Here is a 12964-nt window from a genome sequence, read left to right as displayed (position 1 = left end):
AGTTTTTATTTATTTTTCCTGCACGTCGATCGACTCAAGTCTTCAAAAATGGCCATTCTCATAGTTGTTGGCGGCCCGTCTGGAACGGGCAAATCCACAGTCGGTGAGCGTCTGAGTCAAGATTTGAACTGTCCGTATGTGGAGGGGGATTCGTACCATCCCCAATCAAATATCGACAAGATGTCGCATGGGATTCCACTGACAGACGACGATCGTTGGGACTGGCTTGAGAAGCTCACCAAGGTGGGGGTTGATGCCACCAGCCAGACGGGAGCTGCTGTGGTGACTTGCTCGATGTTGAAACTGAAGTACCGCGATTACATCAAGAAAATAGCCAGACGGGAGAAGCCGGATATCAAGGTGTTGATGCTATTTCTCTACAACGACTACAATATAATCTACAAGAGAATGAGCCAGAGAGCAGGCCATTTTATGAAAAACAGCATGCTGAAGAGTCAATTCAATGATATGGAAGTTCCAGAGAACGAAGAGGGGGCGTTTGCGATCTACTGCGGCGAGAAGTCGCAGGAAGCTATTGGAAAAGAGGTCCTTCAAGTAGCTAGACAAGTCATGACAGCCCGTGAGTAATATACAGTATTTGGTGTTAGCGTCTTTTTCTTGGGTCATCGTAGGGTCCAAAAGCTCGTTTCCCGTTGTAATACGTCTGAGACGTGCCGCCCAGGATGTCGTTATCGTCCTTTTGAATCTTACGCTGCGGATATTTGAAGGGTGAGTTGGCGAAAATATTCTCGACCGGCTTGGGCGACTCCTGAAACCATTTATGGTCTAGCGACTCCAGTGCGTCTATGCGCTTGGCTGGGTCGTATTCTAGCAAGCTCGCCAGAAGTCGAAGACAGTTTTTGTTGCTTCCTCCGTTTGACTGGTACCATGCTTTCAGGTTCGATGGAAAAGTCGAGATCTTGGACAAATGCGGGTATTCGGGGTAACTGTTCAAACTGGGCCATTTTTCCAGTGTCGGAGTCCCCAGGATCTCGAGGATCTTGATCACTTGGTTCTCCTGGAACGGTACCTGCTTCTTGTTGTCCATTTTGGTCTCTTCACCTTTGAACAGAGGACGTAGCGAAAGGAGCTCCGCCAGAATGCACCCAACAGCCCACAGGTCAATGGCAGGCGTGTAGTGACGAGCGCCGAGCAGCAGTTCCGGCGCTCTATACCAAATAGTGACGACGACCTTGTCTCCGGAGTAGAGACTCTGCAAGGGGTTGCTGAACTTCCTGGCCAAACCAAGGTCTCCGATCTTGACCACTCCATCGTTCGTGACCATGATGTTTGCCGGCTTCAAGTCTCTGTGTAGTACCCAGTTCTGGTGCAGAAATGAAAGTCCCTCCAGTATTTGGTACATGGCCGACTTCAGTGTCTGTTCTGGGATTTGTTTGTGGTCCGGCTGCGAGTGATAATGGATGATCTGCAGAAGATCGTGCTCGGCAAACTCGAAAACCATGTATATACATTTTCGCTCGAGGATGATCTCTATCAGTTTCGAGATATTCCTGTGTTCCAGCTCTTTGCAAAGCGACATCTCTCGTATCGCACTCTGGCTGATTCCTGTGTAGTGAGTGACCTCGTTGTCTTTGGAGTCCGTCTTGAACTTCTTGATGGCGTATAAACCGTTGCCCAGTTCCTTCGTCTTGCCGCGAGCTTTGTACACCTTACCATATGTTCCCGCAGCGATGTACCCCAAAATCTCGTATTTTTGGACAACAGACACTCTGGCCTGGTCTCGCCGTCTTCTGTATGGACCAATGGTAAAGAAGTCCGTCGACGCCACACGCATCGGCTGTCCGGCCGACGCGTATGGGTACTGTCTGTAGTTCTCCATTAATCTATTTTTTTAATCTCAATTTTCTGCATGAAAAATGTACAGGATTATTTAGCACTAGCTTTGTTGGCCGTCCGTTTTGCCTTGGCGCGCACTCTCATTCTTCTCCATGCCATCTGAATAGGCCTGACGCACCATCGGTCGAAAAATGGGGCTAGCGCAAAACAGACCGGCAGTCTCACCGGCAGAAGCAGCTTAGTAGCGGCGTAGGCATTGGCTCCCGCAGTCACGATCTTGGTCTTTTCCACCAGGTCCACGTCCAGATTTATAAGCCCTTTGGAAAGCACCTCGGCTCCTCTGGCAAGTAAATCCTGCGGCACGTCCAACGGAACCCAATTGTAGTGAAGGAAAAACCACCAGAGTCCAAGAAATGGCACTATAGCAGTGATCTCGTGCAGTATTGCAAAACTAATACCAAAACCCAGTGGACGCATGGTCATGCTTCGCGCGTAAGGCTTGAGAATTCTAGGCGTCCATTTGTACCATCTACTCTGCTCAAGTCTGGCCATTCGCTCTTCGTCTTTGGCATCTGCCACTGGGCCACTTGCTTGCTCTGGCTCGACTGCTGGCTTGGGAATTTTTGGCTGCGATTTGTATATGAGCGTTCGCGACACGCTGACAGCAAAGCTCCGTTTCAGGCCCGTCTGCAGAATGTTTGTAATACCGGATCTGCTTCTTATCATTGTGGAGTGGAGTTAATTAGAGAAAATAATATTTCCAGACAATAAATAAATATACCCTTACAAAAAATCGCAACTAGTTGACGCTCACACTGCGAAGGTACTCAGTCCTCGAAAAGCTCGACTCGGCCTGGTCGGTTCCGCGGTCAAGAGCCACCCATTTGGGCTCGTCCTTGAACAATCTCAGAGCCTTGACGTGCTTGGAACTAGACAGGGTGAACCGATGGTAGATGCCTGCAGGAAGAATCAGAAGATCACCTTTGGTCAGCTTTGCACGGATCCATCTGTCGTTGTCATCTCTCACATCGAAATAGCCCTCACCATCCAATATGTACCGGATCTCCTCGTCCTCGTGGAGATGTTCTTTGTAGAAAACCTCCAGCTTGGCTTGCAGCGCTTGTGGTCCGCCAGGAAAAGTCGCTTCTGAAAGGACAATCTCGTCTCTGTTCTTGTAGTTGCGTTCTTTGGCCACAACGTCGACCTCTTCCACAGTCTCGAAATGTCTGTAAAAAACGCCGATTTTTTCCAGTTGCTCCAAGCTAACGGGCTTTCCCGAATTGTGCTCGTCAGTGAAATCGCCCGGCAGCTCGTCGTGGTAGTAGAAGGCGCCCATTCCAAATAAACAGTTCAGTAATTAATGTAGTAAAAAAGAATCTTTCTGAAGCTTTCTAATCCTTTTAGGAAAATTCACGTGCTACTTTTACATACTTTAAAACCTCACTCTTAATGCTCTGGTTGAGCTTCCAAACCTGTTCGTCGTCCACAGCTAAATCGCCCAGCTGGGACGCAAACGCATGGACCTCAGCCTGGAGTCGATTGCTGCTGATCCCACTTATCCTTGACCATCCGTTGTAATCCTGCGGGAGACCGTTCGAAAGCATCATGGAATACAATATCTGCTGAAAGATGCCTTCTGAAGACGTCGACCTTTGTAAAATAGCAATTCCCCTCAAAAATCCAGTCATCCCCATCCCTGAGCGCTCCAAAATGCGTTGTATGAACCTCTGCAGCGAAGCCTGGCTGGTGCCGTGGCGGAGCGAAATGGTCTCGCTCACAATTTGCACAACCAAGTTCAAAATCTGGGTCCGCTCGCTATTGATTTCTGTGTAATTGTGCACGTAGGCACTCTCGTAGGTATAGTTGCTCATATCGTCGTCTGTGTCTGAGTTGTCGCTCACCAGGTCGGGAACCGTATCCATACGCATACGTTTACTGATCTCCCTACCTGCTCTATAACCTGCTGGGTGCATGATTAATTGAAGGTGGACATTGTGGAGCCCATTCTAACCATCCCAAGCCCACTAAAAATCTGTCCAACGCAAAGTGCTTATATATACCAAAGGTGACTAATATTTTTTTTTTGACTCATTCGGAGAAAACAGGCATTTTGAGATTGTTACGTAAGCGCAAAGATGCCGTTGCAGCGCGGCTCTTTGCTGGTTAGTCATAAGACAAGTGGCTCCATCTGTATTTTTCTATACAATAACTAGCATGGCATATACCACCTGACAAAAGATATGCATTCTGTTATGACCATTTCGCGGCCAGTGTGTCATTTGATGCCGTTTCAGCATCAAGTCTCCTTGCCTTTGGTGAAATCGTAGCCAAAGACAATCGCGTCCGTGTATCCGTAGTCTTTCAGATAACCGGCCCCCGGCACCCGGCCGATCCTCTCAAACCCAAGGTTGTCCCAAATCCGCGAGCTGGCCGTGTTTGTCTCGTAAACGAGGTTGAATACGCTGTAACGGTAGCCTAATTTTGGTGCATACTCCAGATAGCTTTTCCCCAGAAGTTTGCCGATTCCCATTCCTCTGTGCTTGTGGGAAACGAGGAATCCTGCATTGCAGTTATGCGAGGATCTGCCCGGGTAATTTGGTTTTATGTAATACGACCCCAGGAACTTTTCACCGAGATCTGTTTCTTTTGATAGCTCGATAGCGTGAGCAGAGGACTCGAATTCTCCTAGGAGCATGATTGCAAGGAATTTGGGGCAGTAGTAATCCAAGAACTCCTGTTCCGTGAGAGGCTCGATCTGGGCCAAAGTGTTTCCTTGCTCGACTTCGTAGTTGTATTCTTGGTGCAGCTTATCGACCAAAGATTTTGGAATTTGGTCGACAGACTCAAAAGGCACGATTGTCGCGCTCTGGCCGTCTCTTAATGCGACGGGTATCACGCCAAACATGATGAATGACCTTAGGGCGGGCACTGATTCCTTAAGTACTCGATTTGCTCTGCCAAGGAGCCAGATGGACCAAGAAGGCAGTTGCGCTTGCAAAAATTACGTACACCAGATTTCTGCTCGAAAAATAACATCTATGGCCCTGCTGATTACATAAAAATCGATAAGGATTTCTTTACCCGATTCAGGAATGCACTTTTCGGTTACAAGAAACATTTCTGGCCCACTCTCGTTCCTTTAGCAACTCTTGTATATGGGCCAGAAGTCTTCACCTGGTATCCTCTTTGATCCCGTGGAGCATCTGGCTTTCTCGAAGTCGAAGATCCCACGCTCGACAAACGTTCGCAGCTTCCATTTGGACCCCACGCTTAACTCCTTGGAGCTTGTTGGCGAAGGCTCTTTTCCACTGTTCTCGCGCGAATGTGTAGAGTTGCTGCGCCAGGAAGTTGAGCAGTATTTTCAAGTTGTCCTTGGCAAAGAAACCCATAACGCTTTCATTTCTCCTAAGCTCAGAGACTGCGAACAAATACTCCCGTTTGTATACCAGGCCTGGACCCATCCTGCCACTGTCCGTGCAATTAGTGTGATTTCTGGTTTTGACATGCGGCTGTGTCTTGACTACGAGATAGCGCACTTTTGTCGTTCTCTCGATTCCAGTCAGGTTCTGGTCCGTCAAAAGAGCGTGGCATACCCTTACATTTGTGTCATGGGCCTGAATTCCGCCAATGTGCAGTCATCAGGGTACGCCACATTGCTGAAGGGAAGGCTTTCGGAAAACCTGGCTACAAAACAGCCCCAGGAAAGAGAGTCCCTGACGGTGGTGCTATGTGCAACGCTGCAACCAGAAAATGTGATATGCTACGAGGACACAATTTTTCTAGAAAAATGCTCGCTGCCCATGGCACAGAAGCTCATCAGTGACAGAGAAACGGTTCCAGTGTCGAATTACACTGATTTCAAAGATTTTGGGATCTACCAGTCCTGGCTCAACGATTATTATGATAAAGAGAACCACAGCATAGATAAATAAATTAGTATTGATATCCGTTGTCCAGTCCGCAGTTGAACTCATTGAGAGCGACGTCTCCTTCAATTCCAAACGGCTTTTGGTCGCTGATAATTTGCCATAACTCATCGAAGTCGTTGACGATCGGAGTATTGAGCGACTCGTTTAGATCCAGCTCCGAGTATTTTTGCTCCTGAAAGAGAGGAAATTCCAGCTCGGACGGCATGTCGAGGACATTTATGCCCCCAATGCGGTAATTCTTTGTCTTGTTGGTTGTCTCTTTCTTTGACATTTGCTCCATGGTTTTGTTCAGCACGCGTTCGTAGGCGTCCCGTAAAAACGATTTCGTGAACGGCATCCGTTCCCCAACCACAAACAGCGCGGTGGAGCACGATTGCAAACACGTCGAGATCTCGACCGTCCATTCCAGCCGTCCAGTAAGAACACAGTATATTAAGGTCATTGCGCTCACAAACAGAGTGTGTATGGCGATGAAGCTGTGGCAGTACCATTCGAGCTGTATAAGACGTTTTGCCAGCAAGCAAATTGTACCGCACGACTTGACGCACTGGTCGACAAAAAACTGCGCTTCGGGCGAGCTCGACACTTCGATGTCTTTCGAAATCAGAGGAACAAGCAGTATCCGCATTGTCTTGTGGTATAGGAGTGTCATGAATAGCTGGTTGTGCTCTTCATCAAAGGCAGGCAGGTCGTTCTTCCATTGCTGCACTCTTTCGTACATCACTCCGATATCTTTCAATAATGTCTCCATATCCTGTTCCTGGTCAACACGGTAGATGCTGTGCTGAATAACGGAGTCTATTCGGCGCAGCTTGATGAGACAGATGCCCACCGTGAGGTCTGTGATGACGGTCGGGCCCATTTTCTCTGGGTGTTTGTTGATGATGTCGTCCAGCTCATGACAGTCCGTAACAGAGTCGTCTATGTTGTACGGTAGCTCAGCATCGATGTCGTAATCAGAGAGACACATAGGCCGTCCAAAGTGCATGCAAATACTTCTCTCAATAACATAGGCGCTCCAAAAGACACGGCGACGCATCACAGACTCGTGCAGCTCTTCGATAGGAACAGGTCCGGTCTCACGGCGGTGCAAGTTCAGGTCCACGCAGAGCCGAATAATTAAACCACACAGATGCCAGATCTGGTGACTGCGCGAGGAGCGGAGCATGAAGTACGCCACCAGAATCAGACACCTCACGGCGTCGATGTCCACGACGGCGGAAATCCGCTCCAGATCCTGTAAGGCATCGGCATATATGTCGTCAGCATTATAGTAGGTGCACCCTTCGAGCGTTTCTGCCTTGATCATCTGGGTTACGCGCAGACCAATAGCGTATATCATCAGCAGGGCAAACCTCTTGATCGCGTCTTGTCTGGTTTCTGGTGTCCGCAACACCTCTTTTCTATTCCGGTGTAATTGATAAGCGTACTCTCTGTGAAGAAAAGGAAAGCGAGAAAACATGAGTTTCATGCACGACTCGATCAGACGTTGGCCCATTTCGTCATCCTCGATCAAACGTGTGTAATCCGGCGGGCCAGTTTTGGAAGACGGGGTGTCCAGGGCCTCTGGCACAAATTTGTCGTGATGCTCGTTCAATGGAGAGCCGTCAAGAGCTCGGTGGAATATGAATGACAGACTGGGGCCAAAGGGTGACTTATCCGCTCGCTCTTCCACGGGAGGAGAGTCGGCTACCAGTTTCAGAGCCGCACCTGCGGTCCCTGAGTGAGCATTCGACTCCAGATAATTAATCTTGGCCTCCAACTGCGCTATATATTTCGCTGTCTGTTCTTGGTGGTGAAGAATTGAACATTCCACGCCAGCCTTGTGACATATCGTACAGCCCCTGACGTCGGGAATTCCGTCACATTTCCGCTTTGAACGCTTGCACCGTTCGCAAGCAAATCGAGATCGGTTAGACATGTACAAAGATAGGAGGATCGCTCAATTTTCAGGCTTTCAGAACATCTTTGCACAGATTGGGGTTTAATTTTCTCAAAAAATTTGAGATTGGAATTATCGGTCCTAGCATATATATGATGGGAAATCCAAGTCGAAATTATTCATTCTTCTTATGAGTTCTCCATCCATAGCTCCCAGGACGAATCAGGCGATCGCACCGTCCACAGGCTCGGAAATGCCTAAGATCACCAAGATCATGACGTCGAAGGATTGGGTTCTCCCTCCTAGGCCCAAGCCAGGACGTAAGCCAAGCGTTGACACGCCAGCAACCAAGCGCAAGGCACAGAACAGGGCAGCTCAGCGCGCGTTCCGTGAGCGCAGGGCCAACCGTGTGAGCGAGCTGGAGACACAGATTTTGGAACTAGAGCGTGAAAAAAGCATAAAAGAAGGTATACTCACCAACACCATCAAGAGATTGGAAGCACAGAACGAGAGTCTGAAAAAAGCGCTGGAGGAGATGCGCGCAGGTCTTCAACATGTGCAGCGGCAGGTCTCGTCTAGCAACGGCCCGTCGCCAGGAATATCGCCGACCAGTGACAGTCCAGCCACTCCGCAGTCGCACTCTGCTCTGTCTACTCGTCGCAAAGTGGCGTCTATTCCGGACGCCGATCTGACCAAAGCAGCCTCAATGATGATAAACTTCAAAAACAGCTCGCGACATAATAGTGTTTCATCTGGATCCTCTGGCAGAAGAGAGCGAGATAGCAGCAGCAGCTTAAGTCTACAACAGATATCGCCTGCTCCGTCTAATCCTTCGGACAGCTCGCGTACATCGGCTTGCGGTATGTGTTTGAAGGATGACTGTCTGTGTGAGACAGTTGGAATCCGCAAAAGAGAGAACTCGATCAACCTCGACGAGTTTGTTCCTGCCCCTGCCGTGCCCCTGAAAAGAGTGAAACAGTCAGAGCAGGAGATCGACTTCACCAATAGTTTCAAGCGCGCAAAGAAACTTCCTGTGCTCAAAACGACGGAACAAAACGATATGCTTTTCAGATCCCCGAATTCTGCGTCGCTGAGCGAGGAAAACCCCGAGTATAGTCGGTCAGCCATTGCACCGGAGGACCAGTGCGGGTTTTGTTCAGACGACACGCCGTGTGTGTGTCGAGAAATTGCCAAACAAAAGGAGATGGTTCAAATGAAAGATAGTCTGATCACCAGCGAATTAAACAAGAACGAGAAGGACGCAGCAAAAGACGTGGACAACGAGTCTGAAGATGAGCAGCCGGCATGCACAGGAAACCCGGGAAACTGCGCCCAATGCCAGCAGGACCCGATGTCAACGCTTTTCTGTACCACGATAGCTCAGCAAGCCAAGCCAGAGCTTCCCACGCCGCCAACTACAGCACCAAAACTTGACCTTCCACGCCGCACAAGCAGTGTCACCTCACTGCCTGCATTAAACGAACTCGAGATAAACCACCCTGGTAAGCATTTTATCCCGTGCGCTGATGCCTACAAAACTCTCTCTAGACATGTGAACTTCCAAACCGCAGGATTCAACAACATCATCAGCAACTTGAACACCAAGGGTATGTATGTCGAGGTGGAGAGTGTTGTGAACTGTCTGAGGGAGATGGACAGAAAGTTTGGTAGCAACTAGCTAAGTAGTTGAATAGATACGAAGAACAGATTCATGTCATTCGATAATTGATTATTGTAATTAAGGAAAACGGAGTCCGGATTGGGTAATATTTGCACCCCACCAATTCGTCAAAAGTCGTCTTGAAAAATGCAATGGTAAAGGAAATCTTTGAAAACAGGGCAAAAAAGTTGGTGTTTTTTTACAGAGGATATTTTTATTTAGAATACCGCCATCCCCATGGACATCACACATGAGTGCAGAGCCACCCGTTCCCGTGCTTGAAGAGACCAACTTCGCTCGCCAAAAAGACCCAGATCCGATGACTGCCTCTGACACCCCGCACCCCGTCCTTGGACATTACCGACTTCGGCTTACAGACAACCAAGTGGTTACAATAGCGGGTGGACTTGCCGGATTCTTGTCTGGCGTCGTCGTCTGTCCATTGGACGTCACAAAAACCCGTCTTCAGGCTCAAGGATCATATCTAAGAAATTTAAAAGACGAGGTCAAGATCAATAATTTTGAGAAACGCAGATACACAGGAATACTAAGAACATTGGGAACCATATGGCACGAGGAAGGAATGCGCGGACTATATAGAGGCCTGGTGCCCATCACGTTTGGCTACTTCCCTACATGGATGATCTATTTCTCGTGCTACGAAAAGTTCAAAGAGATGTATTCATATATTATTAAAGACGACACTATAGGCTATTTTGCCAGTGCGATTTCTTCGGGCGCTATATCGACCACCGTCACCAATCCAATTTGGGTGGTAAAGACAAGATTGATGTTGCAGATGAATAAAGGAAGAACTATATACGACAGGTTCGGTGACACTGTCGGCGCAGCTGCCACGCCAGGCGGCATCAAACGAGAATATTACAACGGGACCATAGACGCATTTGTGAAGATGTACCACAGCGAGGGAGCGCGCTCGTTTTATAGAGGGCTATTGCCGTCGTACTTCGGACTCATTCATGTTGCCATCCAATTCCCATTATACGAGAACTTCAAAAAAGTGCTCCATGTTCATGGCGACACCTTTGACGGGAAAACCATGAATTTTGATCAGTTTTGCAGATTGGTTCTGTCGTCATCATTATCCAAAATTTTGGCGTCCGGCGTCACGTACCCGCACGAGATATTGCGCACAAGACTGCAAATCGTCAATAGCGACTCGACCAAGCCCAGTGCTGGACTGCTGAGAACTCTTTTGTCGATCTACAAAAACGAAGGCATTCCTGGATTCTATTCAGGATTTCTCGTCAATCTCGCAAGAACGCTTCCCGCCAGTGCGGTGACGCTGGTGTCTTTCGAGTTTTTCAAGAGTTACTTGCAAGCAGCTACTAGATAGATAACCTTATAATATTCCTGGTGTACGGATGTGCACTAAATCCTATGTGAGAATAATCTTTTATTTTTGTTTGTCCAGGATGGTTTTGTACCTGGCACTATTAAGGCTGGTGGTGTTCGCGGTCATCGTGACCGCCGAACTGGATGGGTTTTTCCCCGAGCCACTCACGGCTGCCAATTTCGACAACGTGATGTCCAAGGGATTCCATTTTGTCGAGTTTTTCTCCCCACACTGTTCCCATTGCAAAGCCCTGGCACCAATTTGGAAGGAATTCTACGATACATTTCACGCTGAAGCCGAGTCTTACGATGTCTATATCAACCAGGTTGATTGCGTTGCCAGTGGTGATCTTTGTGACCGCGAAAAGATCTTCATGTACCCAATGCTTAGACTTTACGGACCTAACGACAGAGGTAATGGGGGCAAGCTTTTAGCGTCCTTCGGCAAAGGCTACGAGAGAACAGTCGAGGGACTGACAGCTTTTGTGCGTGAACAGGCAATTGATTCCAGAGAGGAACTTCTACAATCGCCAAAAGAGATTACTGATCTGATGAAATCAGCGGACATTGGGGCAATCAGCACTGCCAATATGATCGAGATCATCGCAGGAAATATCGAAAAGCCGCACCTGGTTTCCTTTTGGCCCGGAACGGATGAGGAGCTGAACGTCGAGACTTTCTCTCAAGATGTCAAGGACAACAAGCTGTTCAGCAAATGTCCTCGGTGTTTGGATTTCCGCAATTTGTGGAGCATGGTTGCGCGTCGTCTTTCTCCGCTGATCAAACAAAATGAGCTCTCAGTCGGGTACTTGAATTGCAAGTCTAATGAGAACCTTTGTTTGTCCTTGGGAATGGACGATTTGCTTACAGACAACTATGGCACCTACGATCCCAAAATCTTCATGTTTCTGCCCAGTAATAGAGGTGGAAACAAAATACGGTACAAGTCGTCAACATTGAACGGTAAACAGATTATCAACTGGAGCAAGCGGTTGCTGGATATCGCCAAATTTGAGGACATCACAAAAGCCGATTTAGCCAAGAAAATGAAACTCAGATCCTCACCTTTTAGAAGAGAAGATTTCACAGAGATAGATGTAGATCCGACAATCACATTCATTTATCTCTACTCCAAGGATACCGCTGTCACCGAGGATTTTTGGCTTCTTGATCACTTAGTCCAGCCAGTGATGGATTTACGTTCAAACGTTCGACTTTATAAAAGCTCTGATATGGAATTTATGGATCTTGCCAAAAACCAGGCGGAGACTCTAATCAAGTATGTGAATCAGGAAATCGCTGACACCGCGAATCAACTCCAGTTTGACGAGGAGATGTACACAGCTCGCACATTGACCACATACCCGATGCTTTTGTGTTTCAAAGACGACTCGCTGGTCTCGCACGTTTTTCAGAGTTTTGGATCTCATGACGTTAGAAATTTTGATGCTGTCATGAACTTCATTAAAGTCAATGCCAACCCATTTGTGGAACAGATGACGGATGCAACGCGTGACGCTATAATCCCTAAAAACTATGATCCAAGTATTATGTCAAAAAACGAGAAAGTGGTACTAGTTGTCACCGATGCGAATGACCACACAAAACTACACAGACAAGGGTACGCGCTTTCGCAGATTGGACATAGGTTCCATTTTCTCAAGCTAATGAACCAGTTCGAAAAATTGAAGAAGCTCAGGGGAGAGAAGTACGCCAAAGTTGAAAAACTAAAAGCCAAGGGTAAGGACAATGTGGACATCATTCGCGCACTGAGAGAACAGGTTCCCCATGTGTTTGACTTTAAGGACAATAATGTACATTTAGTTTACGTTGAGCAGGCCAAGCTCAAGTCTGTGTCTGTGAGTCTGGGCTGGTCCAAGCTCAACACGCAAAAATATGAACCCGGAGATATCATAATAGTCTCGAGATTCACCAATAATTATTGGGACACGTCTTTGAAAGGACAAAAGCTAACAAGCGACACGATTTCCGAGGCCGTGGACGTTTTGTGTGCGGCAAGCTTCAAAAATCTTGCGGGTAAAGGACTGCGGTCTGCTCTCTCTGTTTCTGCAGTTTCCACATATTTCGTTTTTTTCATCTTTATCGGAATCTTGATATTGGGATTGTCCAAGACCCGCGCAACGGCCCGTTTTCGCCCTCGGCCAGACAAGCACAGGAGCTTGAGACCCTTTTTTTCCGACGCTGAAGCCAACGCTGGCTCCGGACCTGGACTTGGCAAAGTTGATTGATGGTGTAGAGGTGATACTTCAAAGGAAAAATAAATAGAAAAATCTAATTAATCAGTTGAATAAGCATAAAGACTGTTGGTAGAAGATAACC

At 47.8% G+C, this 12964-nt stretch overlaps 10 protein-coding genes across 10 annotated transcripts; 5 read left to right on the top strand and 5 right to left on the bottom strand.

The window, feature by feature from the left end:
* Positions 1-48: 48 nt before the first annotated feature.
* KL928_002436 (uncharacterized protein) lies at positions 49-588 on the top strand (the record flags this gene model as incomplete). The annotated part of the gene is made up of 1 exon (XM_043202912.1): positions 49-588. The coding sequence occupies one exon, from the start codon at positions 49-51 to the stop codon at positions 586-588; it is 540 nt and encodes a 179-aa protein (XP_043060641.1).
* A 16-nt stretch (positions 589-604) lies between these two features.
* On the bottom strand, positions 605-1840 carry KL928_002435 (uncharacterized protein; the record flags this gene model as incomplete). The annotated part of the gene is made up of 1 exon (XM_043202911.1): positions 605-1840. The coding sequence occupies one exon, from the start codon at positions 1838-1840 to the stop codon at positions 605-607; it is 1236 nt and encodes a 411-aa protein (XP_043060640.1).
* A 47-nt stretch (positions 1841-1887) lies between these two features.
* Positions 1888-2523, bottom strand: KL928_002434 (uncharacterized protein; the record flags this gene model as incomplete). Its single annotated transcript, XM_043202910.1, has 1 exon — positions 1888-2523. One exon carries the CDS (start codon positions 2521-2523, stop codon positions 1888-1890), a length of 636 nt encoding a protein of 211 aa, XP_043060639.1.
* A 73-nt stretch (positions 2524-2596) lies between these two features.
* On the bottom strand, positions 2597-3770 carry KL928_002433 (uncharacterized protein; the record flags this gene model as incomplete). Its single annotated transcript, XM_043202909.1, has 2 exons — positions 2597-3059; positions 3229-3770. 2 exons carry the CDS (start codon positions 3768-3770, stop codon positions 2597-2599), a joined length of 1005 nt encoding a protein of 334 aa, XP_043060638.1.
* Positions 3771-4093: 323 nt separating this feature from the next.
* On the bottom strand, positions 4094-4702 carry KL928_002432 (uncharacterized protein; the record flags this gene model as incomplete). Its single annotated transcript, XM_043202908.1, has 1 exon — positions 4094-4702. The coding sequence occupies one exon, from the start codon at positions 4700-4702 to the stop codon at positions 4094-4096; it is 609 nt and encodes a 202-aa protein (XP_043060637.1).
* Positions 4703-4952: 250 nt separating this feature from the next.
* Positions 4953-5729, top strand: KL928_002431 (uncharacterized protein; the record flags this gene model as incomplete). The annotated part of the gene is made up of 1 exon (XM_043202907.1): positions 4953-5729. One exon carries the CDS (start codon positions 4953-4955, stop codon positions 5727-5729), a length of 777 nt encoding a protein of 258 aa, XP_043060636.1.
* A 1-nt stretch (position 5730) lies between these two features.
* Positions 5731-7647, bottom strand: KL928_002430 (uncharacterized protein; the record flags this gene model as incomplete). The annotated part of the gene is made up of 1 exon (XM_043202906.1): positions 5731-7647. The coding sequence occupies one exon, from the start codon at positions 7645-7647 to the stop codon at positions 5731-5733; it is 1917 nt and encodes a 638-aa protein (XP_043060635.1).
* A 151-nt stretch (positions 7648-7798) lies between these two features.
* Positions 7799-9286, top strand: KL928_002429 (uncharacterized protein; the record flags this gene model as incomplete). Its single annotated transcript, XM_043202904.1, has 1 exon — positions 7799-9286. One exon carries the CDS (start codon positions 7799-7801, stop codon positions 9284-9286), a length of 1488 nt encoding a protein of 495 aa, XP_043060634.1.
* A 232-nt stretch (positions 9287-9518) lies between these two features.
* Positions 9519-10625, top strand: KL928_002428 (uncharacterized protein; the record flags this gene model as incomplete). The annotated part of the gene is made up of 1 exon (XM_043202903.1): positions 9519-10625. One exon carries the CDS (start codon positions 9519-9521, stop codon positions 10623-10625), a length of 1107 nt encoding a protein of 368 aa, XP_043060633.1.
* Positions 10626-10704: 79 nt separating this feature from the next.
* On the top strand, positions 10705-12873 carry KL928_002427 (uncharacterized protein; the record flags this gene model as incomplete). Its single annotated transcript, XM_043202902.1, has 1 exon — positions 10705-12873. One exon carries the CDS (start codon positions 10705-10707, stop codon positions 12871-12873), a length of 2169 nt encoding a protein of 722 aa, XP_043060632.1.
* Positions 12874-12964: the final 91 nt, after the last annotated feature.

Source organism: Ogataea angusta, assembly GCF_019207475.1.
Source record: "Ogataea angusta isolate 61-244 chromosome Unknown 61-244_NODE_4_length_877678_cov_91.023368, whole genome shotgun sequence".
In the NCBI taxonomy this organism is placed as follows: Eukaryota; Fungi; Ascomycota; class Pichiomycetes; order Pichiales; family Pichiaceae; genus Ogataea; species Ogataea angusta.
This window is presented reverse-complemented; position numbering and strand designations above follow the sequence as displayed.